Here is a 26691-nt window from a genome sequence, read left to right as displayed (position 1 = left end):
TTTGGTGATTGAGGGGTGAGTGCAAGGTTAGAAAACCCCAAAGGACATCAAAGCAGGTCAAAGAAAAAGACACATGGAGGGTGATGGACAATGGGATTTTCCAGTGTGAGGCCTGGCCTCATCCTTAGCACCCCGGGCTCTGCACTTGTTTCCCTTGGGACAATTCCTAGTGGCCTCAGGTTGGTTTGGAGGTGGGTCCTGGAGCTCCAGAGCGCATCAGCAAGTCCCAGTCCCAGCTGTCAGTTCCCCCTCACCAGCACATCCCTGTGACCCCAGTCCCTGGTGCCCCTTTGGGCTCTCACCATGGGCACTGCCAACGGCTTTCCTGGGAGGAGCCAGGGCCCACCCAGCCCCCAAAGCCCCTGTTCCCCCAGGAGAAACCAATCCCAGATGGATCTGCTGGCACAGGTGGGATCCCTGAGCAGAACCTGGATCTGGCATTGAGGCTGCTGGCACAAACACCCTGAGCTGGGCTGAACCTCCTGGTGGGGGAAACCCCAACCTCAAGGGACAGCCCCACACCGAGGGGCTGGGGGCCTCTGTGCTGCACAAAAACAGAGACAGGAGCAGTTCATAGCCCGGGCAACTGAGTGTGGGACACAGGATGCTCTGGGAAATGCTCTGGGGGGCTCTAAATGCTCCAGGGATATGGGATGTGGAGCTGTCCTGCTGCAGAGTTCATATGGCTGTGAGCTGCCAGAGGACAGGGTTAGATGGGATATTAGGAGTTAGGAATTGTTCCCTGGCAGGGTGGGCAGGCCCTGGCACAGGGTGCCCAGAGCAGCTGTGGCTGCCTCTGGATCCCTGGCAGTGCCCAAGGCCAGGTTGGACACTGGGGCTGGGAGCAGCCTGGGACAGTGGGAGGTGTCCCTGCCATGGCAGGGGTGGGACAGGATGTCCCTTCCAACCCAAACCATTCCATGATTCTGTGGGATCCATCAGCTACCCCTGCTGGGATCCAGGTCACTTCCATGGATGTTTCCCCTCCTCACAACAGCACTGGGGATGTCCCAGTCACAAGCCTGAAATACAGAAAATATAGAAAACCCCAGACACTTTTTTTTCCCTAAAGGTTGTTTTATTGTAAAACCATAAATACAACACTGACATGAAAATCCTCAAGCAACGGATGCTTTCTTACAGTTACAGTTTGTCTTCTGCCTTGGCATCAATTCTGAAAAGAATGTTGCAGAAACATGTCTCTAAGGTACTTCCAAATAACCGAGCTCTGGCCTGGAGCGCTCGGCCCCTTTGGAAGCTAAGCGGAACTATTCCTCCTCTCGTGGAATATTTCCATTCAGACAGCAACAGACTTGTAAAAACAGCAACATTTAAACACCTTGATTTTTTTTTTTCTTTAATAATCCTTTTCATTTGACGTCAGTCTAAGTTTCAAACAGCACTGAATTTATTTAGCTGAAAAAAAAACCCAAAACAAACAAAAAAACCAAAACAAAATCCTAAAAAGAAAAAAAACCTTAGAACTTGAGTTGGCCTCAAGCGCTCGCATATCACAATGAAAATCAGCAACTCAACCCCGTGCAATATTGCTCTCTAGCGAGTCATTTGATCCACACCAACAATACATGAGACTTCAAACAGGTTTTGTTTTGTTTATTAACACAGCAAGTGTGACATTAGATAACCTTTTAAATACAGTACATGGTACGGCGCGGGGCCAGCTGCCCGCACGTTTCCCGTTATGAAGACAAAGCCAGCGGTGGCGGTTTATAAAAATATTGTGTTGCTACAAAAGTATAAATTAATGCTACCGGTATTAAGAAATATTAAACACATAAAACTTATAAGGATTAAGAAAAATATTCATTAATACCTGTAGAAAACTCTGGCCTAAAAAAGATATTTTTTGTATATTTTTTGTATATTTTTTTTGTATTTTTAAAGATGACATGGTCGCACTCGCAGCGCGGGTGCTCTGTGGTATTGCCTAGAACATCTGCATCTACAGAAAGGAAGGAAATGCACACGAGTTACTGAGGGCAGGGAGGGCCAGGAGAACATTGAATCCTTGGCTTGATGAAACAAGAGTTCAGCTCCCAGGAGGAGGTTTGGGAAATGGAACTTACGAGTGAGGAACAGCTTCTCTTTTCAGACTGGCTGCAAACAAGGATCTCCTGATGTTTGGCTGTCACCATGACACTGTCTGGCTACGGCGTGGAGCACAATCCTCACGGCCTGGGCAGAGTGTTCCCCCCCCGACAGCCTGGGCTGCCACCTGCCACCACTGTGCAGGTCATCCACTACCAGCTTTCCTTCAAAGAATTCAAAAAAAAGGAGTATTAAAGTACCAGTAAGCTTCAAGGGACCATGGAAAACAGCTCCTAAATCTGCTGCTCCTTCCAGAGCACATCACCTTCCTTGAGGGGGAAGGTCCTTCTACACAGCAAGGGGAAAAGTTATCCCTTGTCCCACACCCCCAGCCCACTCGAAAAAACAATCCCAGCCTATCCACAGACACTGCAGAGACTGCCACGAGAACCCCTGGGAGGTGAGAAGGATTTGAGGCCAGTGAGGCTGGAAGTGCCTTTTTAAGGAGATTTGGTTGTAAAAAGCAAGGGTTGGACATGTCCATGCTCATCAATATTCCTACAATATTCCCATCATTAAGCCTGAGCTGCTCATCTGGGTCCCACTGTCAGGGATGCTACAGAAAATCCTGCCAGTCATCATTCCTTGTTTCAGGAGTCAAAAATTCCAACGCAGCTGCCTACGGACAAGGAACCCCTCAGGGCCTATGGATACACTGTTGTCTATGTGAGCAAAACTCTCCTAAGCAGCCAAACTAAACCTGAAATTAAACAGAAATCCCACAAACATTCAATAGATACAATTAAATTTCAGGGCAACCCACTGTCATTGGTTCACCATTTCTGGCCTAGCATAAGCAGACTGTCCCAGGCCTGTCCCACAGAGCTCAGTTGGGCCTCAGGGTTTGCTCAGGGACGCTTCCAGAAGCCCCAGGAGGTGACAGAGCTGCGAGGGGACAAGTCCCACACACAGAGAGTTCTTATTGCTACAGAGTGACAGCGCCAGGTCTCACACAGGCACGGGGCTCAGCCGGTAGCTCTGGGCATTCCCAGGGGATTCCAGACCACGGAGCAGCACAGGAAAGCTCAGCAGGAGCAGGCAGACACTGAACACCCTCCCCACGCTGATCCCACAGGACATTTGCTCCTCCACTGGTGGCTTCCCCTCTGCCACCTCCCTCCCTGCTGGAACCCGGCTGATGGATGCACTGAGAGCTGGCAAGGGCTTGGTGCTGGTGATGAGTGGGAGGATGGGGAGGAAAAGGCTCTGTGAGCCCTCCTGGAGGGCTCTGGGCAGGAACCTGGCACTTCCCACCCCTACACCCAGTTCCTTCTCTCTTGGCAAGGTCGAGCCAAGTGTTTCATGGAGCGTGCTCCACTCTGCAGCCTTGTCTTCAACAACAGGGCTCAAAACACACTCCCCTCACAGACCCCTCCCAGAGGAACAGTTCTCCCCCCTGAAGAGATTTCCCAGAATCTGCCTTTAGTATCTTTTTATTTCTCCCCTTACTCCTAATTACTCCATAGGGAACAGCTTGTCCCTTCCTGTGTGAATGCTCACAGGAGCTCCTGCCTCTCCCTCAGCCAAGAGGTGCAACCAGAGATCCAAGCCTCTCCTCAGTACAGAGCAGCACTCCCAGCCTTGGAGCACCCTCCCGGCTGCTCTTTTAATGTCTTTTGATTCACCGGTAACATGGTGCTGCCTAGAAATGCCCAGGGCACCGTGGGAGCAGCAGGAGGTTCCAGTCCCCTGTCCTGTGCTCACCACAGCCAGAGTGGAACTGGTCCCTCTGAGCATACTCAGCCACCAACACAAACATTTTTGGTAATTCCTTCCCATGCTAAACCTTCTGGGTTATTGCAGACAGTTGGAGAAAAACCACCCAACCCACCTGAGCCACCTCACTGGACACTCCAATGCCACCATTTAGAGGTCAAATCATTTCCAGAAGCGTCTCCCCTCTATTTTCAGTCATTCCCAAGGTCTGAGAGCATCTGCTGCAAATTCATTTGCAAAAGTCACCTAAGGGTCACGACTCCCTGAGCTGCTGCTGGACATCATTTCTGCCCAGCAAGCACAGATAAACCAGTGCAGATGGTTTGTGTGGAGGCTTAAACCAGTTCAGCTCAACGCTAAACTGGCTTAACCAGCAATGAAGGAACAACCGAGTTAGACAAAACCTGAGCCCACAGTCAGCTTTCACAGAAAGTTTTGCAGACTGCACCAGTTCAAACCCACCCACAGGAGTTTCCTCAGCACAGACAGAGAGCTTGGACAGAAAGGGAAGTTCACCTCCACCTCAACTCGATCCAGGTGCAAGACACCAAGTCCATCCTGCAAGCCAAACAGAACCATTGCCTACTGAGAGCCAGGATACAGCTCCTTCCTGACCTCCTGGCTGCTGCATCCACACAGAAACAACCTCCTCAAGAGCTCTGCCTCTATCCCACCCTCTTCAGTAGCAAGGATGTTCAGACAGGCCCTTCCCTCTTGGAGTTCACCTGGTGGTGCTTGTTCCCCACCTGAAGGTCAGAATGCTCCCAAAGCAAACTGTGAAGCCAGGAAGAGTCTGCAAGGTCAGGCACAGTCAGCAGCAGGAACGGGTGGATGCCTGGAGGCCACACACCATTCCTGCACTCTGACACATTTCACAAGGGAGAGTAAAGAAAACAAATAAGCAGAAGGCAAATTCCCAATATGACCCACCAGAGGATGATCCCAGTTCTGAGGACTTCTCCTCCCAGCTCAAAGGGAGCAGAACCTCACAACAACCCTGGCCAAACTCAGAGCCTCTCCTGAGCAGTCTCCCAGGCCAGGACCAGCACTGCTCCCTCCAACACTCGGGCTGCTCCTCACCTCTGGGGCACCACAGAGCAGGAACTGAGAGCTTCCAAATTTCAGACCTTGGTAAAGTACTTTTGCTCCTCAAAATGTGAATTCAAGCCTGGAGGAAGGAAGAAGGAAGAGGAGCAAAAGCTTGGCAGTTAAGGTAATTGCATGTGCTCCAGATGTGCTTCTCTGCTTTTACTGAGGCCCAAGTGACCCAGAGAGAGGCTGGAGCAGGCCCAGCACAAACAGCTCCTCTCAGCTGGGCACCCTGCAGCCATATGCAAGTCAGGAAAAGCTGCACCTTCCTCCACTGAGTCTCTGGAGTAGGGGCTGCCCAAGCAGCCCCTCTCCTCACCACCTCTAAGAATGCTCCAGTTTAGGCCTTTAGGTTTTGTCTTGCTTTTGCATCTGTTGAGTTTTTAAGTCTTTGGGAGAATCTCATCTGCCTGACATCACTGCTTAACACCCATCATTAGTGCAGCTACAACCGAAGTTGCCTCAGAGGGGCAGTTTTTGGGATGGGGGAGAGGGCCAGTCCATCCCTCTCTTTGGTCAGCACCACCAGAAAACCCCAGCTCTGGTGCCAAACCCACAGTGTGAGAAGGGGAAAGGGGAAGTGGGATGGGAGGTAGGGGTGGCTATGGCCTTCCTGCATGCACGCCCTCAGTCTGCACCACTGCTGAGCACAAATCCCTGCAGTTTGCCCAACTCTCAGCTCCAGGGATTTACAGTTGTGCTAACTCTGTCTTGCCCACTTCTCAGCCTCAATGCCTCACACAGACAACACGAGCCCGAGTTCAAAAATCCTACAGAAATCATCTACATGTCCCTTAGCAGAGAGGGCTGGGGGCTGGAACTGTCTTTCCAAAGGAATCCAAGGGTTTTGCATCTTCCCCTGAGCATCAAAGAGCTCTCAGGGTCTCAGGTGAGCCACACAAAAAGGTGTAATGTGCCATCAGAAGAAGCTGCCAATCCTGATCCCTGTGCCATCAGCTGAGCTGTGTGGTACCCTCTGTGCCCACAGCTAATCCTGTTTGGGGACATGCACCAGCCAAGTTTTCCTGCTGTCAGGTACCAGTGGGGCTGGCACACATCCCAGTCACTCAGGGCTCATTTTTGTCTGCCACAGGTTTCTCCTGCCCGGCAAACTGCTGTGCTACCACTGGTGGCCAGGCATGCAGGATTTGTACAGAAGAAAACAAAACCAGCAAGAAGGAAAGCTGGCCCTATAGGCAACCCCTTCATCAGCCACTGACAGGGAAATCAGGAGTCCAGGAGCCTCTGCCTTGGCAGCTCCTGTTCATGTGGCAGGCTGTGTGCTTTAGGCAAAAACTTAACATTTTAGGAGACAATTGTTTTGGTCTGATGGCAGTAACAGTGCTGAGAGGTCAACCCAAACACCAGCCTCAAGGCAAAGGAAGGCTGAAAGGGCTGGAAAGGGCAAGACAGCTGGTGCCAAGGTCTGTCCTCGTGAGCCTGGTGTGGGGAAGGGTCCAGTGTGCAAACTGTGCCCCTGAGTCCTGTGGCAGTGCAGTGTCAGGGAGTGCCTGTGAGGTTCAAGGCATCTGCACACAAAGCCTGAGAGATTGGGTTTGCTATTTCTCATGTCTTGCAACTCGCAACTTCTCTTACAGCCAGAGCTGGGCAGGTGGGATCCTGGTTTAACATCTGCTCAACAGCAGCACTGCAGAGAGACTCTCCGGTTTCCCCCTGCATTGCCAGCCAGCAGCAAACTCCCCGTGCTGCTGAAGGGCTCCAGCCTGCTCTCAGCAGGGCCAGTCCCTCCTCCCGACCCTCCCACGCCACTGGGACCGCAGCTCCAGAGCTCCTGGAAGTACCAGAGACTGCTGAAAAAAGAAGAATTTGCTTCAGTTTTCCTCCTGGAGACAAGTCCCAGCAGTGAAAAATGCAGTTTGGCACCAGAGGTTGGGAATTGTCCAAGAGGCACCAAACCTGCCAGAGCCTGTCCAGCAGCCCAGGAGCTGTGCCTGCAGGAGCTCTGGCCTTGGGGACAGCAGAGTGACCGAGATGTTTTGGGGTTATGGGGATCTCTAATTGCATTTGGGGTGAGCCAGTTACGTGTGAACTTTTTGGGGCCCGTGGCCTTCCTGGCCAGAACAGGTCAGCAACAGAACAAGTAGTGTAATGCACTGTAGGTATCAAAAAGACATTCGTGCCACTAGAGGAAACCATTCCAAACAAAAAGGAGAAGATATTCTTTGCACTCAGTCAGGAGCACTTACATTCAGAAGGATCTTTGAGCCCATGCACTTCTCTAAGCTTCCTTCAAACCCCAGTCTGACAAAACTGGTGAGCTTTGTTCCCCTGAAAAATCATACACCTTGGTTTGTCCTTGGCCTTGGGAAGGGTGGTTTGTGTGTCACTGAGACACTTTTTAACAAAAATCTCTAGGTACAAGGGTTCTCTGGCAGACCTGGCAAGCTCACTGGTGGCCCACAGCCACCTGTGCAGTCACCATTTGCTTTTCCTGGTTTCTAGGCTTTGCCACATAAACAACTGCTGTGGTTCCCATAAGAATATTATTTAATTGCAAATGGACTACTCTAGAACAAGTCTGAGAACACTTGATGTACAAAATTCACAGAAAAGATAATTAACACCGGGAGTTCAGAAAAGAAGTTCTGCTATAAAAAAATATAAAGCCAAGAAACGTAACAACTACTGACAGTTTCTGCCATGAAGCATTTCTCTTAGTTTGAAATCAAACTTATAATCACTTGCTGCCATGTTAAACTCAAAACTGGGAGTAGAGACAGAGAAGTAACTTTTGTTTTTTGGAAAAAAAAAAGGATATGGAAAGGTTAAAAATAAAATTAAAAATCAAAAACATTAAAGCCTCCCTTCCTGATTTCTAAAGATGCCGGTGTTGATGGAACACAGCTGCCCTGATTCACGCACTATGCCAAGAAGGCTGCAGCCAAGTGCCCTCAAGGTGTACAGTTATTCAAAGGAGCAAAGTCCAGTGCAGAACTGGTCTGGTCAATGGAGTCTGATTATCCATGGCAAGATGGCCCAGGGGACAAGAGGAAAGGTGGGGTGGAGGAGAAACAAAAGAAACTTCAAGTCACTTTAGATCTCAGCTGCCTGAAGACTTTAGAACATCAGCCTCCCATTCGTCTGCCCACTTGAAAACATTAAAAAGTCTGTCAAGTCCACACACTATCTATGGAAAGGAGCACATTCCTGGCAGAGGGCTGTCTCTCTCCCGTGCTCAGCTTTCCTTTCAAACTTAATTTTATATATATTTATATTTTTATATATATATAAAAAAGCACTTGGTTTCCAGGGGCATTCATAATGAGGTCCACAGTGTTTAGAACTTAAATTTCTTTTTCTTTGTTTGGAACAGTGTTTTAAAGTTTTGTTTTAATTAAAGAAAGTCTTAAAGCATGTTGGACTTCAAAAACATGAGTTTGTTCATGTCTTCTGGACTGAGTAGCCGCCTCCTTTTGATCAAGAGCGCCTGCTCACACATATTTACACATTCGCTCCTGGCACCCACAGCAGGCACTGCTAAGAGCCAAAAGGCCAGCTTGGCTAGTTTTGTATGCTTTTGGGTAACACACGACCAGTACTGAAACAGGTCAGGGGTAGCCTGGAAGAGAGGTTCTTGCAAATAATCATAGACTTCACTTTTCCCAAACCAATCTTCTTCCTGAGCTGCTGTGGCCTCCCCTGCTGCACGAGGCTTCTTGGTTGAAGGTTCAAATTCTGCTTCTTCTGCCCAGGACTCTTTCACCTCATTGATCAGCTCACAGACCTTGCCAATGATCTCTTCATGCTGGTAGGGCGGGACAGGCCGCAGCTTCTGCTGAGGGTCCAAGATCATGGCTACCTTGTGTGCCGAGTGAACTTTGAAGTTCTCCTTCAGCGCCTCCAAGAAGAGGTGACAGAGTTTGCTGACCACGCCAGCATCGTTGGCTTTGGAAGTGAACAGTTTCTCCAGTTTGACGTAGGTGGGCAGCACCAGCTGCAGCGTGGGCCGGCTCTCGTTGCTCAGCTCGATCACGGCCTGTTTCACCGGCGCCAGGATGGCTGCCAGGTTGCTGAGCAGGTGTTTGTTCAGGTTTTGGATGAGGTTCATCTTCTTGGCCCTGCTGTAGAACTCGCAGATCTGCTCGTAGCGCTCGTGGACGAGCAGCAGGGAGTCGGTGACCGAGTTCCAGCAGGGCGGTGGGGAGGTCTCTTCCAGGGAGCCAAAGGTTTCCTTTGAGAGGCCCGTGGACCCTGCCAGGTCTTCACAGACATTCAGGAGCTCGATGACCTCGTGCATGTTGCGAGCCTGTAGCGTTCTCTTGTTGAGCACACTCTGCACCACCGAGTTCAAGGCACAGGCCGAGCAGCGCAGGCACATGCCCGCCTTGGAGAACGCAGAGGAGTTGACTTTGCAGTCCGTCACATACACTGTCCTGATCTCCGACATCACAAACTCCGACAGCACGTTCTGCACCCAGTGGTGGATAAAATCACCATTGTCTCGAAGGTCTACACCCTTAATGCCCAGGACGTAGCTCTTGATGTGGTTGCCTTCCACCTGGTAGGCGGTGAGGATGTAGCAGGAGTCGGGGCCGACGCTCTGTGAGTGGCAGGTGACCCCGATGCCGAGGCAGGCGTTGCTGCCCAGGGCGCAGGTGACTTTCACCTTCACCTGGTTGTACATCCGAGGCAGGTGCTTCAGAGCCAGAGTGTTGAAGTTGCCCAGGATCTCGGTGACGGAGAAGGCGCCGTAGCGGGCCCCGCTGTCCACCAGCGTCTGCGCCAGCTTGATGAACTCCTTGCCACTGAGCACGCTGAGCGCGCCCAGGTCGGTGCACATGACCCGCAGCAGCCTCTCGGCGATGTTCTGCCGCTCCTTCTCCGGGATGGCGCTGTTCCCCACCGAGCCGCTCGCCGGCGCTGCAGGGAAACACAGCGGGCACAGAAAGGGCAAGGTCAGCATCACCGCAGCAGGAGAGAGCAGGGGACAAGGCATAAAACAATTCTCAGAGAAGCCCAGAGAAGAGGAACATGCCCAGATGATGGGAGACAACTCCAACCTTGGATTTGCTCCCCCAAGGTTTCTGGACTGAGGAACCTCCAGAGACAGGGCCTGCTCTTGTCAGAGCAGCAGGGAACAGATCTGCATCCTGTCCCTGGTGTGGGGATACTCACAACTCAGTCCAGATAGAAAGATGGACATCAAATCACAGAATCCCAGATTGGTTTGGGTTGGAAGGAACATCAAAACCCATACAGTGCCACCCCTCCCATAGGCAGGGACACCTCCCTCTGTCCCAGGCTGCTCCAAGCCCTGTCCAGCCTAGCCGTGGACACTTCCAGGGATGCAGAGGCAGCACAACTGCTCTGGGCACCTGTGCCTATGTCACACCATGATGACTGGATTAGTTTTTTAACTCCAGGCCAGAAAGTCTGACCTTGGATCAGAAGTTACCTTCTTCCAGCAGCTACCAAATGCATCTTCCTCACAAACCTTTCCAACCACCCCAGGGTTCTTTGTTGTACTCCTGTAGTGGGAAGGGGAGCTCTGCTCTGCCAACTGGGACATGATTTAAGGTGAAATCAAATACAGTTTGGTGAGGACAAGGGCCTTGTACAGTGTCCATCACTGCTGCCCCTGAGAGGCACCTGTTGGCCAGGGACAAAGTGAGAAGCTGCTACGTACTGTTGTTGGCATTATTTCTTTGGAGCTGTGGCTTCCACTTTTCTTCAACCACGGGGAGAGGTGACCTGGGCTGCTGGCTGGAGGCAATGTTGTTCTCATTGTCAGCTGCAAGGCAAGAGACAGGGAGGGGTTAAAAGTACAAAATAATGCTTAAAGCACAAAGAAGAGCAAACTACTCAACTGCTCAGCATTTATGTAGGGTTCCTTTAACTAAGGGGACAACAACCCACCAAACTCTCTGTGGCTTTCAGTGAGCTCGCACAGCCCCCTCAGGGACCTTGAAACTGTCTTTGGACTCACAACCTATCGCTTCCCAAAACGTGGCTGAAATGTGCCACACGTCTTCCTGTGCACTAGGGATGCTGACGCCATCAGCACACCCTGAGGAATGTCTCCTCAGGAGTTGAAGCTGCACACCAGGAGCAATGGAAGCTCAGTCTGACTTGGGCCATTCATTTGCTTCCGGAATGAGGTGGAACATCCCTGATCCTTCTGTCCCGTGCCTGCCTCTTCCTGCACTGCAGGTGGCTGCCCTGTTCTCTCTGGGAAGCAGGCTGTACTCAGCTCCTCTGGATAGAAGGGTCTCACTGCAAACTTCAGGTCTGGTTTCTTCCCCGTGAAGAGCAAGGGCCCATCTCCTCTGGGGCTCTCACTGCTGCCTCAGGCTGCAAATACAAAACCAAAGCCTCTGGAGCGTGGGCCAAAGACCATCCCACCCTGACGCTGCAGACACCAAGTGCAGCAAAGTCTTCGTGTTTGTGCTGCCATTTCTGTGTATGTAACTGGGCCAAACATTCCAGCTGCCAGTCTGATGGGATCTTACAACAAAATGCAAGCAAGATCAGTAAAGTCTGTATTGTATCCATGTCTTCCTCTCATGTGCCCCAAGAACTTCTCCCCATCCTCTTGAGGAAATTCTCTAGTTCTTAGTGTGCTTCAGTATGAAATGGTGCTGTGAAACAGGCTGTGAAGGAACAGTGCACAGTGAAATGGGATGGAAGGGGAAGCAGAAAGATGCAGAGACTGATGACCAGGCTGAGCAGAAGGATGGAAATAAAACCAAGGAAAACAGAACAGGCCATCTGCTCATCAGAGCTGGACTCATCACACCTAATTCTGGACACCTGTCAGACACACCTCTCTTTGAGGTGGCCCATTATGGCTCCTTTTACACTCAGGGGTGCCACTCATTCACCCAGGCAGAACCGGATCCTCTCCTAGAGTGAGAACCACCATGGTGAGAACCACCTCAACTCACCTGGAGTCACTGACTCTCCATGGTGAGAACCACCTCAACTCACCTGGAGTCACTGACTCTCCAGTGATGTTACAGAGAGTGCGGCCTGCCCAGCTCAGGTGGCAGCCCCTGCAGCCTGGGGTCACCAGCACAGAGTGCAGTGACCCTGCCCTAGGCAGAGAAACACACTGGAGCAGTGCCTTGAGGCACTCACAGCTCTCTGCCAGGCTGCTCTGGGGGGCAGCAGGACACACAGGACAGGGCAGAGCTGCTCTTGCTCTCCTCCAAGTATGCCAGCAACCTGGGAGAGCAGGGAGAGCAGCAGGGCTGAGATGGAGCTCCAGTGCTGTGCTCCTTACAAGTCCTCTCCAGTGTGAGCAGCTCTGCCCTTCACTGCCAGGCACTCCAGACCTGCCCATCAACAGGCACAGGCCGCTCAGTGGGCACTGTGGGCACTGCACTGGCACAGGCTGGGGCAGTCCCCCAGAGCAATCCAGGACAGGACAGGACAGGGCCCAGGACAGCCTCTGGCACTGCTTGGGGCCTGTGTGTGCCTGGAGAGCTCCCTGGCCATGCTGGGTACCCAGGGAGTGCTGCCATGCTCAGCTGCAGCCACAGGCTGGCCTTTGCAGGTGTGCAGAGATGTGAAGAGCATGAGGTGCCTCAGAGGCCACCAGTGACCACGTGGGACACATCACCTTTCCCCCAGCATCTGCCACACTAATTGCTCTTGAGCCAATGTCACCGGTGTCCTCAACTCCAAACATCTGTGGGTGGGCAAAGGAAAATGCTGGATGTTGCTTACTAACTTTGCTCATGGTTCAGGCCCTCCCTGTCTTGGTGAGGGATGGGTACGGGGAAAAACCCTCTGTATTTCCTCACCATAATTCTTTTATCTATTTCCTAATAATAAGGGATTTATTATATACAAATATCTGCTGGCATTCAGAGTGGCATTAATGAGATTTGTACATTTCAGCTTCATCTTCCTTATCAGGCAGTCTGTGAACTACACAGATCACGGTTCTTAATTTTTCTTCATGCCTCCAATCCTTTAATCCAGGTTCAGCCTAGTCCTCCTTTTGTTTTTCAGGCCTAGATTGTAGCAAGGGCATTATATGGCAGCACTCAACCTGAACAAAGTACTCTAAAGGGAGTCAAAGCTATATATTGTTCAGTGTAATTACAGAACAAATTCCCCTGCCTGGTGTTCTGCTGTTCTATTTCTGCCTTTCAGCACCCAATTTACATTCTAATTGCTTCTCCTCACTGTGTAGCTGCTTTATGAAGCTATAATCTCTCCTTATTACCTTCCAGCCTCCAGGCTCAGCCCTCTGAATGACTCAAGAGCCAGTATATCCCTGATTTTGCTTCTGGAGGCCAGCAGCACGTTCCCTGGCTTCTGTCCCTCGTGAGAAGGGTCCAGGGGAGGCAGCACAGCCACTGGAAGAGATCAGCCCTTTGCATTAGACAGGACAAACCAAACTAGGCTGCTGAACACATGAACTGAGGAAGCATTTCACCCATACTGGCCTCTTGGCTCTCTGCATCCTGAAATAAAACATTCCCTGACCAGGGACAAACCACTGCCATGCCTGAGTCCCCAGTCCCTGCATCCTGTGCCACCAGTCCTGCTGACCACTGCAAGATTCCCACACTCTCAGACTTCAGAGATGTTGGGGCAATGCTGTTTCTTGGATCCAGAATCCCAGACTTGTTTAGGCTGGAAAAGACCTCTAAGATCATCCAGTCCACCCATCAGCCCAACCCAGCATCACATTCACCACTGAGCCACGTCCCCAAATACCACATCCACATGTTCTCTGAGCACTCCCAGGGATGGTGACTCCATCCCTGCCCTGGGCTCAGGGTGCTTGAGAACCCTTCTAATGTAAACCTCCCCTGGAACAACTTGAGACCATTTCCTCTTGCTCTTGTCGGTTGTTCCCTGGGAAAAGAGACCGACCTTCACCTCACTACAACCTCCTGTCAGCTTGAAGGCAACCAAGTGCTGCCAGGGCACCTGCAGGCCTTGTGTGCCTTCAGTGCTGCCTGCAGATACAGCACACCCAGAGCTGGGCACCCATCAACGCTGCCCGCAGGACTCCTGCCTCTGCTTTGGCTTTGCCCTCGTCCCACAGCTGCACACGGGGAGGGAGGGGAGAGCTGTGAGCACAGGGCTGCCAGGCACCACACCCGAGAGGCCACGGGAGGGGACAGCGTAGAGCACTGCAAGGCACAGAGGGGACAGCCTTGGGGGCGCTGCAGAAAGCAGCTGAAGAAGACACGGACACTTCGCTGTCACTGCACCAGTGAGACTTCAGCAGGAAATCCTTCAGCAGGAGACTTCAGCCAGGCACAGGATGGGACTTGCAAACAGAGCAGGGAGCAAGGAGAAAACAGAGTTTACCAAGAGAATCCTGAGCTGGGCAGAGGGGATGAGGAGATTTACCCATTCAGAGCCCTGATGTGACAGGAGCCAAATCACAGATACTGCTCCCTCCACCCTGTTCTGTGGCCAAAGTAACCAGGTGAACAACCACAGACTGGTTTGGGTGGGAAGGGACCTTAAAGCACATCCAGTGCCACCCCTGCCATGGTCAGGGACACCTCCTACTGTCCCAGCCTGCTCCCAGCCCTGTCCAGCCTGGCCTTGGGCACTGCCAGGGACCCAGGGGCAGCCACAGCTGCTCTGGGCACCCTGTGCCAGGTCCTGCTCACCCTCCCAGGGAGCCCTCGCACCATGGGTCATTTGTAAAGAAGAACCAAGGAGGAAGCTGCAGGTAGCACCAGCTTAAAACTTGCAACAGCTCAACCCTCAGTGAGCTGCCCTTGTCCCCTCAGCTCCTGCGCTCGGTGTCACCCAGAGCTGTAACTCAAAATGCTGCATTTCAGTCCCAGAGCCCAGAGCAAGAACAGGATGGTCAGGAACTGTGTGGAGGCAGCAGAACTGCCATGGACAACCAGCAAGGACAGACCCAAGGAAAGGGAGTGAGGGCAGCCCTGCCCTGAGCAGAGTCCACTGCTCCTCGGGGTAACACAGAGTCCCATTACTGCACAGAACCCCAGTGCTCTACCAGAAACACAAACTCACACCTTCTGCTAACAAAGAGCTCTCAAAGTGACACTGTAAACCACACAGATGATAAATAAAGTAGCTGCTGAACAACACACAAAGCCTGCACTAAGATTTGCCAGCAGGAACTGAAATGGAATAGAGGAACCTCATGGATGAAGAACTCAAGTGACACTATTTAGGACTAAGACTAAAATAAAGAGCAAGATAAGAACTTTGAGTAACATTATTACAGAAAGGAAAATATGCTTTTCCTCAAGCCTGTTGTCCTTCCATGCCACTTTCCTCAGGCCTGCATCTGCATCTCAACAGAGCAGCTGTCTGTTGAAGAACACAGGTCTGTCAAAGGGGATTTAATTGTTCTTAAAACTGTGTTAGTTCACTTGAATTCAAGAAGGGAAAAAAAAAAAGAAAATATCTGCCAATATAAAATGAATTTTGTTTCTACATTCTTAAATATGCTGAGTGCTGTCTTTGAAACAGGTTTGGCTTTGAAATTTCAAAATCATCTCTTATGTATCAAGACAGGAAAAAAAAACAGTGACTTAGAAACAAAACACTCTCAATGACTCTTAAGAATTCTCATTTGTAGGTAGCTGAGAGGGAACTGAACACAGCTGCTGAAATGGCAAATTCTTCTTCTGAGAACACATTTCAGTCCTTTGCAGAACTCTGGGAGACACAAGCACAGGACAGGACTTGTGTGGGCAAAGGCTCTGCTGCCCTGCTCCATGAGAGCCACCCCTTTGGCACAAGGGGGGATTTCACCTGCTGGAGGAGCTTATGCAGTGAGGATTCTCTGCTAGCTCTGGATAAAGGCAATGAGTAGTGTGATGGACTCTGAGCTAGCATGGCACATTCTCTCTCTCCCTATAGAAAGGAGCAATATGCACAATATACCCTGAGCCTCTGTGCTCCAGCCTTTGAGGGATGACTGTGTTTGTTGCAGTGAAATGACTGGGGCTGTGGGAATGGGGAGCACTGAGAACCCTACAGACACACATTGGGGTCAGCACCAGGCAGCAGCACAGAATTTAATTCTCTGCTTGCAGCGAGTCCAAGTGCCCAGCTTACCTGCGTGGGACTGCATGTGCTCCAGGAGATTGTTATAAAACTGGAACTGGATTCCACAAGCTCCACAGGTGTAAGGCTCTGTTTGGGAGAAATCAGTTCAGAAGAATTACACAGAGTCTGCAGGGAAGCAGCACAGGTGCATACCTCAGTGTGTAAGCTGTGGGCACAGAGAGCAGGGCAGGGCCCGGGCAGGGCTCTGCCAGCAGGGCTGGGCTGGGCTGGGCTGGGCACCTCCTCCTGCTGCACTTCACGGCCAGGGCACAGGCAGAGCACTACAGGAAGCCCCTGCTGCCGTGGGTGGGCATCTCAGGGACCTGCACAAGGGTTTCTTCAGGAGGCTGCCCACTGGCCAGGGTCTGCTGGCCCAGGCTGCTGCAGCCTGCCTTGAGCGAATCCCTGCTGGTGTTGTACCTGGGAGTAAAGCCTGCTGGACTCATCTTCCAGCCAGTTCTGTCCTATTCCAGTGTCTGCTGCCTCTCCTGAGTGAGACAAGGAGCACTGGGTTGTGACAAATGCTGTAGTCGGAGGCTGGGGGTGGAGCAGTGCCATGGGGGAACTCAGCTGGGGCTTTGTGGCTGTCACCAAGTGCAGTGACACCAGGGACTGGTGGGTGTCACAGGGCTGGGTGTCAGCAGGATGCCAGGGAAGCAGAGGTGGAGGGCAGGAAGCACAGGAACCAGGCCTGTGCCTGACTGAGAGCAGAGCAGGAGAGCCACGTGCCAGAGCAATATGGACGAGCTGGAGTGAGGAAAGAGCTGGGTGCAGAGCTCCCTGGTGAGCTGAAAGATCCATTTAGCCCTGTTCTATGTTGAAAGTGCATTTCTTCCACTGAATTAACCTAAAAGCAAATGTGTGCAGTTGCCTGTCTAAGCAGTATCAGTAGAGTGCATTGGTTGACGGATGTGATCTTGAACTGAAGTGCTGAAATTTGGGAACACTGCAGTTTGCTTCTGTCCCTGCAGCCACAGCAGCACTGCCACCTCTCACTGGGACATTTTGTCCTGGAGCAGCAGAATGGACAAAAGTGCGGCATATGAACAATTGTGGATACAAATGCCTGGCACACACACAGAGCAGGGTCTATTGCTACAATATTTCAGAAGTCTAGATCTGAGTTCAAAGGAAAAAAACATATTCTGTATCAATGAATAAGCAGAAGCACCAGCACCCAGAACAGAAGAACCAAAACCCAGGGAAGCAAAAGGCTGCCTATACCTTGTGAGAAGTCTATCTCAGGGAGAAAACCCCAGAATCCACCTCAAGGCTACAGGAATCCATGAGGAAAAACATAAAAGAGAGCATGAGCAAATCTGTATAAGCTGTACTTTAATGCTATGAGGTCAAACCTTTCCCACAGAACCTAGAGCCTCTGGAATGGAGCCAGCTCTGCCTGGAGTTGTGCTCAATGCTTTAACTGTGCCTGCTTGTGATGCTGCTCCTGGGCTTGCTGCAGCATGAAAGTTTGGAAATTCAGTACTTAAGTAACTGTGCTTGTGGAAAAAAAGAGAAGACTTTTACAGCTGAGTGGCACATGGGGATTTTAGTCCTTGAAATTAGCAGGGACTGGCTGTGTCTGCTGAAATCATCAGTTGTGAGGTAGTTGTGGTACAACGCCACAAGAGGTACAGTGCAATCTAATTGTTTTGACTTGTTTTTAACTGTCAGAGAGGAGAAGGCTCCCAGTGGGTGCAAACCATCCCTCTTGGGCATGTATTTCAATGCCAAAGACCTGTGTTACAGACACACCTGTGCCTCTGCTGCTCACGGAGCCCAGACTGCTCAGATGGAAACACCTCAAACCGAGGGGCCTGACTGCCCCTTCAAGGGTCAAAATTAACCTGTGAATATTCTAATGAAAGCAGCCACACTTCTGAGAGCCTGCTACCTGCTGCTGACAGGCCCCTGGCAGCTCACAAGAGCTGTGTGACCCTCTCTCTGCCCCTCTGCTCTGCTGGAGCCCCTGCCCCTCCACCAGAGGGGAGAGCAGACCCTGCTGTACCTCTCAGTGCTGCAGCAAGGCTGCCAGCTCAGGTGTCACCCTGCAGTCCCCTGGGCACTGGCAGCTCTCCTCTGCCATCCACACCTCAGCACACACCTGCACTCGCTTCTGCCACCCCTGCCTGCAGTGCAGGGGAGGAGGCAGTGGGGGAAGCCCTGCTCACCACTTCAGTGCCAGGGCCTTTCTCTGCCCCCACACAGCCCCCAGCTGCCCTGGGAGCACGATTCCAGCACAGCACAGCTCTTCCCCCGCTCAGTTTCAGCCTCAGCAGCAGGCAAACCCCTCCATCAGTCAGCACTCTCCAAGCCGCATATTTCCCACACTCTTTTTGCTCTCCTGTTTCACTCACACTTCCTTCTCAGCTCTCTTTGTCTCCCTGAGCTGCTTCACCTCCCTCTTGCTGTATTCTCAGCTATTTTATCAGCACAAACCTGTGCTATTTTTCTAGCTCTCTCCTTGCCTGCCTCCCCCTCACCCCTGCCCAGTCTCTTTTGGGTTCTCTCATCTGTATCCAGCAGGCTGTGACCACCAAGGTCTCCACAACTCTTCATCTCAAGCTCCTCCCTTTGGCACGACAAATCTCTGGATGATCAGTGCACTCAGTGAATTGGTAAAATCTTTCATTTGTGGTTCTTCTCAGAAAAATTGTGTTGATTTTCATCTCAATTCCAAAAGATACCCCTTCTGTTCTACTCCAGAAATGTCCAACTTTGGAAACAAAATCACCACCTATTTCAAAAGCTAATTTCATGTTCTGAAAATGCCAAAGCTCTTTTTAAATAATTTTGAGACAAAGACATACAGAAGTCTAAGTTTACCACAAAAAAACTGAGCCATGTTAAAAATAAGCATAAAATTTAAATTCACCCAACAATTCCAAACTATTTCCCGGGACCAAGGGAAGGGATGCTTGGGAGGATGTGCAGAATCCCCACGGGAATGAACTCACTCACTTCACTTCCCAGAGCTCTCTCAACCCTCATCCTTCTGAGCTTTCAGCTCCTGAGCCCCTTATGCTCCAGAGTTCAGAGCTGGGAACAGTCAGGCTGGAGGGAGGGTGGGATGTGCCAGGGTTAGAAGAGGAAGAGGGATCTGGAAGGTGGAGAGAAGAAAGAGGCAATCTGTATCCCCAATCAGGGAAAACTCTGTTCACCTGGGCTGGTAATCCAGTAAATCCTCCTCCCTTTGATTTCTCTTGACCATGAACTGGAAAAGTTCCTAGAACTGCCCTGCACATGCATCTGAGCCACACCCGTGCCCCATTCTCCTCCTCTCCCACCACTGCTAGACCTTTGCTTGTCCTTCCTCCTGGGAATTTCAGCTCTTCCTTACTCAGCCTTAGGGATATGATCTTCTTCAGGTGGGCTGAGCTCAGCAAAGGGTCCCCAGGTCACCCCTTTTGCTGTGTCCTTCTGCTCCCAGCTGCTGGTGGTACAAGGGCAGCTTGTGCTGCCCACATGAGCCCCCTGTGCTTGTGGAGGTGTTTTCTGAGAGCAGCTTTCAACCAGCAGCTCTTGAAACCTCTTCAGTGTCCAGAGCCACACAAAACTAACGCTCATATCTGGTTGCACAATTTAAAACATCTTTCCCCAAGGCTATAATTAGACCCTTTCAGTAGTGCTTTACTCAGTGAGCAAGGCCCCAGAGCAAGGCAGCAGCTGTGTGAGGCAAGGCAGAGGAAAACCAGTGTCTGTGCTTGGGTTAAATAAATCACTCTAATTCCCATGTTAACTCTCACTGCTACATCTAAGCCAGGGAAAATAGCAGAGCCTGGTCTGAAGCCAGGAGTGAACAGGAGTTGAGAGCTTTAACAGAAAGTTTCAGCAAGTGCCCTGAGGTGCTTGTGCAGTGACAGACACCCAGCAGGGTGCCACCATGACTCAGGGACAGTCCCCCAGGCTGCTCTTTCCTCAGCAGAAAAAACCCATATTTCAACACTTCTATCCACATGTTGGTGAAAAACAAATGCAGAACAACTGTGAGGAAAACTTCTCAGCATTTCCACCCAATGTTTCCATTGGCTTTAGCTTTACTAACGGTGAATTGCACCTTCTCTGTGACACAAACCCACGAGACAAGGCAGGAGAACAAGCAGCAGGCTCCTACAAAACCACCAGCACACCTCAAAATCAGTGGAAGTTTCTTGAAAACAGCCAGCTCAAACAGTAAGAGGCAACAAGGTGCTCTGGAGTATGTTTGGAAAAGGGGAGTCCCAAATTCACCACCCCTTGTCAAATATCATAGCATTAATTGGATTTCCCTTCCTGCATGAACTCGTGTCCTGAATAAAGCTCTTGCTTCTCTCTCAGGTTTGTAAGAGGAGGAAGAACAGCTGTCCTCCTGCCTGCCATGGCCACGCTCAGGGTGTGGCACTCAAGGCTGGCTCACACCACCAGGCTGGCACAAATCACCCCCAGCCCCAGTGCCAGGAACCAAAGACACTGCAAGGCAAAGGAAGAAGCTCCACCTGCTGAACCATCAAGGCCACAGGGCAGAATCTGCAGCAGAGACCCCCTGTCCACCCATCCCAGTCCTGCTCACTCCCAGTTTCCAATGCCAGGCCACAGGAACTGGCTCTGTGCAGGTGTTTACTGAGCTCAGCCCTGATCACAAGTTTTTCTGTGTGCAAATGTAACTTAAATATGGATTCATTTTCAAACCTTGGTCTCAAAACACGCTCACAAAAAACTCCCTGAAGACTAAACATGAAGTGATTTGGCAGCCCCAGACTGCACAGAAACACCCTGGAGGATTGCTGTTGCATTTAAATCTGACACCAGAGCCACAGAAGTGAGGCATTTTATTCTTTGACACCTGGACTCATAATAAAAAAGCATTTATTGATGAAAATTGCTCAGAGGACAGGGCAGCAGGGCTGCAGGAGGGTAGTCCCTGCCTTTTGCACCACATACATCCATCACACTTACTTTGTAAAAGCGGGAAAGGATTTGAAATCAGGGGACTTGCGGTTTCTGCAAAAAAGAAAGAGATTTAAATATTGAGACTGGCAGAGACCTCGCTGCATTCTACACAGCTCTGCCCATCTGCTCCCTGCTCCTTGTCTCTACTCCACACTTCCAGAGCTGTCCAGGGCAGGGCAGGATGGGAGCTCCATTTAACACAAAATCCAACATGTCCCTTTTCTCTCCCTTGCCCAATTTCTCATGGCCAGGGTTCTGCATCTTTCCTGTCCAATTTAAAATGTCCAGAGATTTTAACACCCACCCAATACTACAGCAATGGAAACAAGGGGGGAGGCCAGCAAAGAAAAGCCATGGGGCAAGAAACCCTTTACAAAGGCTTTCTTTGGTGCTTCAGATGTAAATTCCCAGTTTCACCATGCTGCTTCTTTAAACTAAAGCTGGGAGGGAAAACCAGGTTGTTTCACTCTCCCTGGATGCCAAAGAAGAGACTTCCCAAGCAGTGCAGTTACTTCAGGCTGAGAATGCACATTTCCTATGCAGCACAGCTTGCAGGTTGCTTTTCTGTAAGGTGTGACTGAAAGCTGGATGCTGGCTGCCTCTTGGGCAACCAGGATTTGTCTGCATCCAGCCCCAGTGCCCTGGAGCAGAAGTAGTGATCCCAGCACCTCAGACCATCTGTGGTTTCCTACAGTCCCCAGGTGAGGTCCTTTAGGGTCAGACCCTGCAGAGGAGCAGAAATCATTAATTATTAATGTTAAATATTCAGTCACGGACCCAGAGCATTTCCAGAAGGGTCCCAGTCCAAGGCTGTGAGCTGCCACATCCCTGACTGAGGCTCTCAGGGCTCTCTGACAGACTTGGCCTGGTTTCCTTGGAAGAAAAACCACCCTCAGGAACTGCATGGGTCAAGCACAGTGAGCCTTCCTGCTAAACATCCCCGTGCTGAGGACCTGAGCTGCTGGAAAGGGCTCCAGATGGCAGGGCCAGCCCCTAAGGAATGGAGATGAAGGCATGGATGATGCTGGGCAAAGACATGACTGGACAGTGCTGTGGAAAGGGGATGCATGGGAGACACCAGCTCATAGGGAATGCTGCTGCTCACTTCACACACTGTGATCAGCCAGCAGGGCTCCAGCTGCTCCTGCAGCTGCTGAGCTCTGGACCTGGGGCAAGATCTTCACTGAAAGAGGTCCCTGACCTGGTCCTGCTGAGCAGCTGAGCAGGGCAGGCTCCTCCAGGCACCCTCCTCTCTGTCTGCTGGGTCCCTGCTCTGGGAGGTGCCCTGCTCCCTCAGGGAACACTCAGGTGCCCATGGCACTGCCCAGAGCTCCAAGCATTGCAGGGCTCCTGCAGCAGCCCAGCTGCACCTCAGCTTTTGAGGGACAAACCCCAACCTCACTGCCCCCCAGAAGAGATTCTGACCTGGAGCAGGCACAGAGCCCTGCAGTGGCACAGAGCACTTAAAGCAGCCCAAGGAATTCTCAGCACCACCTCTGGCTGCTCTCTAGCCCAGAGTGCTGATAGTGTCCTTGTTCTGCTTGGCTTCCTACTCACATGGAAAGCACTGTCAGTATGAAACAGCACTTCAGGTACTCAATACAACACTGGTTCATGTGAAGGAAGACCCTTAGGATCTTTCTGGTATTCATAATTGGACAATTTTTTTATCCATGCATTGCCAGGTCCCTGTTACAGCACAGTCACTTCCACTAAAGCTACCTACACAGGCAAGAATCACAGAAATGCCAGAGTGTGACTGCTTAGTGATAAATCACCTGCACTGGGGCTTTGTAATCCTTTCCTCCACAGATTCTCCAGCAAAAATGAGAATTCAGGTTTTTCTGCCCACACTTTGCTCTCCCAGGGACTGTCCTGGCCATGCCCTGTCCAGGCCTAGCCCAGTATCTGTGCTTGCAGACTGCAATCCTCAGCCCTGTCCCTGCCTGTGTGTCCCAGTTCTGCTGAGTGCTCCTTGCCTCAATGCTTTCACATGGATTGCCTCAGTTCTTCCCCAGTGTCCCAAGGCTCTGGAGCAATTGACAGGATATCACCCACAGAGACTGGCTGCTGAGTGGTTATTTTAACCCAGATATATTTCTTCCTGTCTGCAAGCTGCCTGTTGAACGTGAGAAGTCTGGAACAGCTTAAATGAATGCGGCACCAGAAATAACAGTTCATTCCTAGAAACCTCAATTCCACACAAATGCCCAGTGGACACAGTGACTTATTTATGCAACCAAGCAAAGTGACACTTTCTCAACTGAACCCTCCCTGTGTGACTCTCATTCTCCTGGTGGGAACTGCACTCAGCTGCTGACCCTCCTTCTGGGCACAGCACTTCAGGCTCCTTTGAAAATGCAGCTCTGGCTATTTGTGCAATTGTGTTACCCCATCACCAGCACTCCCTGTGCTATGCACAGAGTGGGAGCTCACAGAACAACTCCCCTTCCCCTTTTCCTCACTCCTCAAATTTGGCCATTGGCTCTCCCAGCTCCATGGAGATATGTAGCAGTCACATAGCAACCAGAGATGAGAAAGAGAATTGCCAGATCAATGTTAATGGAAGTTGTATTTGTGCTGACAGAGCCTGAGAGGCAGCTGGGTGCACCTCAGGAGGCAGAGGCACAGGGGCTGGCTGTGCTAATGTCAGACTTCAATCAGTAATCGAGAATTATTATGCCCCAAATACTAAAGCTGCACACCCACCAAAAATGCTATCCTAAAAGTGCTGTCTTTCCAGCAGAACCCCCCTGCAGATGGGCTGTGCTATGGCTGGACTACAGGGGGTGAGCAGAAGGGGATGTATGCCCACACCAGGGAAGAAAACTTGTGATTCCTAAAAATCCATGTTTAAAATCTAGTCCTGTGTCCTTCAAATCCTGACAACAGGAGATTCTTAGGCTTTTCCAAGAATTTTTACTCTATATCAAATGCAGAAAATTAAATCTTTTTGGTCTCAATCTCATCTCAGCTTGGCGCAAACTGCTTCAAAAAAAGAAGACATTTCCATTGGCCCTCTCCCCAGTCTGGAATAAACAGTGCTGGAAAGCAAAGCTTCCGTGTGTAAACAGGAATGGAAAGTGTTGACATTTTAAAAACTCTAAATGCTAAAATTTGTTGCACTGGAAGTTCTTACTGTAGTAGTTCCCTAAAGCAGCAGATGAAATTGAGACATATTTATACAGCTTAAATCAACCTTGAAAGTTCAAAATATTTCCCAATTCCCTACATAATTTTAACTGCTCTCTTTCACACCAGCAACATCGAGCAAATTCAGACTTCAACAAACACTGACAATTTCAATTAGATTTCCCCTCTGATAGCTGTATTTGAAGGTGTTGAAACTAAAGAGCTTTTTTTTCTCCTTTCTTGCTTTTCTTTTACTTCTTGGATTCTCACAATTCCCTTAATCCCTCTTGGCCTTCATTTCACAAAGGAGTCATCCACAGTGCCCAAAACAAGGGCTCAAGTTACATTAGGCTGTGAACACTTGAGTTAGAGATGGTTCTTGTCCCTGAGGAAGGTCACTGTCCCTGTCTAGAGTCAGAAAAAGGGAGACCCCAGGGAGATCCCAAAGCCTGGGAGCCCTGTGGTGACAGAGGGCACCAGAGCAGGGCCCAGCCCCAGCCAAAGGCTCCTCTCCAACCACACATGGATGAAAAGGAAGGCAGTGACTTTCACCATGGCACACAACACACAGCTCAGCCCCTTTCTGGGGATTTCCCTACCCATGCCCAGGCTGATCATCACTGCCTTTTACATTGCACAAGCTGGTCTTGAAATATTGTTTGGCCTCTTGAGAATTTAAAACCCCAGCATGTGTCAAGAGTTGGCAGAATGGCCGCCACCAGGGAGGGCTCCTTTGAAAGCAGCTTTATGGCACACGAAGGAATAACAGCTTCTGCTGTTCATCCCAGTGAGCCAATTCCATGCTTCAGGATCAGGTCATGGCACTGCTTTCTGGACCTCCCTTAACTCAGCAGTGGATGAACAGAAGCTCTGTGTGACTTGGGACCTCTGCTGCCTATGCTCCTGAGGCAGCAGTAGGGAGCAAATGGAACACTTTAGCAGGATGCTATTTTTAAAGCACTGTGTTACTTCCAGGTTTCAGCAAAAAGCAAGTTCAAGGGGCTGTGGAGGCCCTCTCCCATGAGTACAAAGAGCACTCTCCAATCACAATGTGGATGGTAACTAGAGACCTTCACCCACTCCCTGTCTCCAGCTCACCCTGCTGGGAGACAAAGCTGGGACTCGCCCCAGGGCCAGAGCAGAGTTTGGCACTCAGTACAGAACTGTGGTTTATGGGCAGCCAGATGTCAGGTCACACAGAGAAGGATGCCAGGTACCTGCACTCACTGTGACAAGGACTGGGGTTGTGTGCACAGAGAAGAGACATCTGAAATCCATCTTCCATTCTAGTTCCATTCTTATTTCCACTCAGGACTCCCTACAGCATTGCACCCCGTGTATCTTAGGTGATTTTAGTTACTGATTTCCCTGTTCTGCTTGTCCTGCCCCTCACTCCAGACACCAAGGAGTCTGTGCCACTGCAGTCAGGACGGTGACACAGGGAAAAAGCAGAATGTCCCCAGCTGGGTGGCCTAAAAATCTCCTGCTGCTCTCTGGTATCTCTGTATCCAAGCCTGTGACACAAAGCTCACACTCACAGAGAACAAGAGCCATCAGGCATTTAACAAGGCCAAGCCACACAGCTCTTGGCTGCTCAGCTGGGACCTACATTTACCTCCCAAACCTGGTGACTGTTCCTTACAGCAGCAGTTTGGTGACAAGCAAACAGCAGATGGGAGTGGGAGGACAGAAGTGTCCATCCTTCTATTACTGCCCACCACATTACCACCACATGCTTCCCTGCCTGGGAGAAATCTGTTGGCTGGAGCACAAGAGAGGACAAGCCAATGGTGCCAGAATCTCCCCAGAGTTCCCATCCCACATGTGACACTGAGCCACATGGGGTTTGTCACACCCACTGAGACACAGCCATGGAAAGAAGGAAAAGGAAGAGGCAAGGACCTTCCAAAAGGCAGCTGCAGAGAGCTCTGCCTCAACAGCTGAGCACAGAGAGCTCTCCAGGCCTCTCTGACCACCAGTGACAAGCACAGTGACTGGCGATGCTCACCTAGGCTGCTCTCAGTGAGTCCACTGGGACTCCTGAGAACTGGAAGGAATAAGAGGAGAAATGGCTTGGTGCAAGGGCTGGAAAAGAGCACTGAATGGGACATGTGGGAAGCAGCACAAAAAATGGAGCCAAAGGAGGAAAACATGGCTGGGGAAGAAAAGAGGTTGCAGGACAGATAAAGGAAGGAAAAAGGGAAGAAGTTTATACATCCCCATGCATCAGCCTGGCTTTCAGGAGCATGTCAGCTGCTTAATGCAGAAAGCAACTACTTTCACCAGAGCCCAGCTGCCCTCAGTCCTGGGCAGCTCACAAGAGTTCCTCAGGTTTCCTGCTCAATCAAAGGTCTAGGTGAGTACCTTGCAACTCCTCTGCAGCCTGCCAGGCCTTCGACTGAGCCACTAAAATAAACTGATGCTACATGTGGTGCAGACAGAAACACTCCTTACAGGGAAACAAGATGAGCAAATCTCATGAAACTTGCTACTCAGCTTGTAAGAATTTCTGATTTTGTTTTGGTTTTTGCTGTGAACTTTCACTCATGTGCTTTAAATGTTGCAGTCCAGAAAGAAACAGACAGAGGAGGATGAGTGCGATGTAAGCTGGTACAAGGAGATGGCAGGGAGAGTTTGGGAGATGTGTCACAGCAACAGTAGGTCAGTATTTAATAGTTCAGAGAGAACTGA

The 26691-nt window shown here is 50.7% G+C and overlaps 1 protein-coding gene across 8 annotated transcripts in view; it reads right to left on the bottom strand.

The window, feature by feature from the left end:
* Positions 1 to 1056: 1056 nt before the first annotated feature.
* Positions 1057 to 26691, bottom strand: part of ZNF618 (zinc finger protein 618) — a 148649-nt gene continuing 123014 nt past the window's right edge. For 7 of the 8 annotated variants that reach the window (XM_059865461.1, XM_059865462.1, XM_059865464.1 and 4 more), the window contains 4 exons: positions 20875 to 20919; positions 15949 to 16026; positions 10562 to 10666; positions 1057 to 9795 (listed from right to left, as the gene is read on the bottom strand). In XM_059865461.1, coding sequence (XP_059721444.1) covers positions 8282 to 9795; positions 10562 to 10666; positions 15949 to 16026; positions 20875 to 20919 — 1742 coding nt within the window. In that variant the 3' untranslated portion in view covers positions 1057 to 8281. The remainder of the gene's footprint in view (positions 9796 to 10561; positions 10667 to 15948; positions 16027 to 20874; positions 20920 to 26691) is intronic. The other variant, XM_059865463.1, reaches the window with a different exon arrangement.

This window comes from Haemorhous mexicanus, chromosome 21 (assembly GCF_027477595.1).
Source record: "Haemorhous mexicanus isolate bHaeMex1 chromosome 21, bHaeMex1.pri, whole genome shotgun sequence".
NCBI lineage: Eukaryota > Metazoa > Chordata > Aves > Passeriformes > Fringillidae > Haemorhous > Haemorhous mexicanus.
This window is presented reverse-complemented; position numbering and strand designations above follow the sequence as displayed.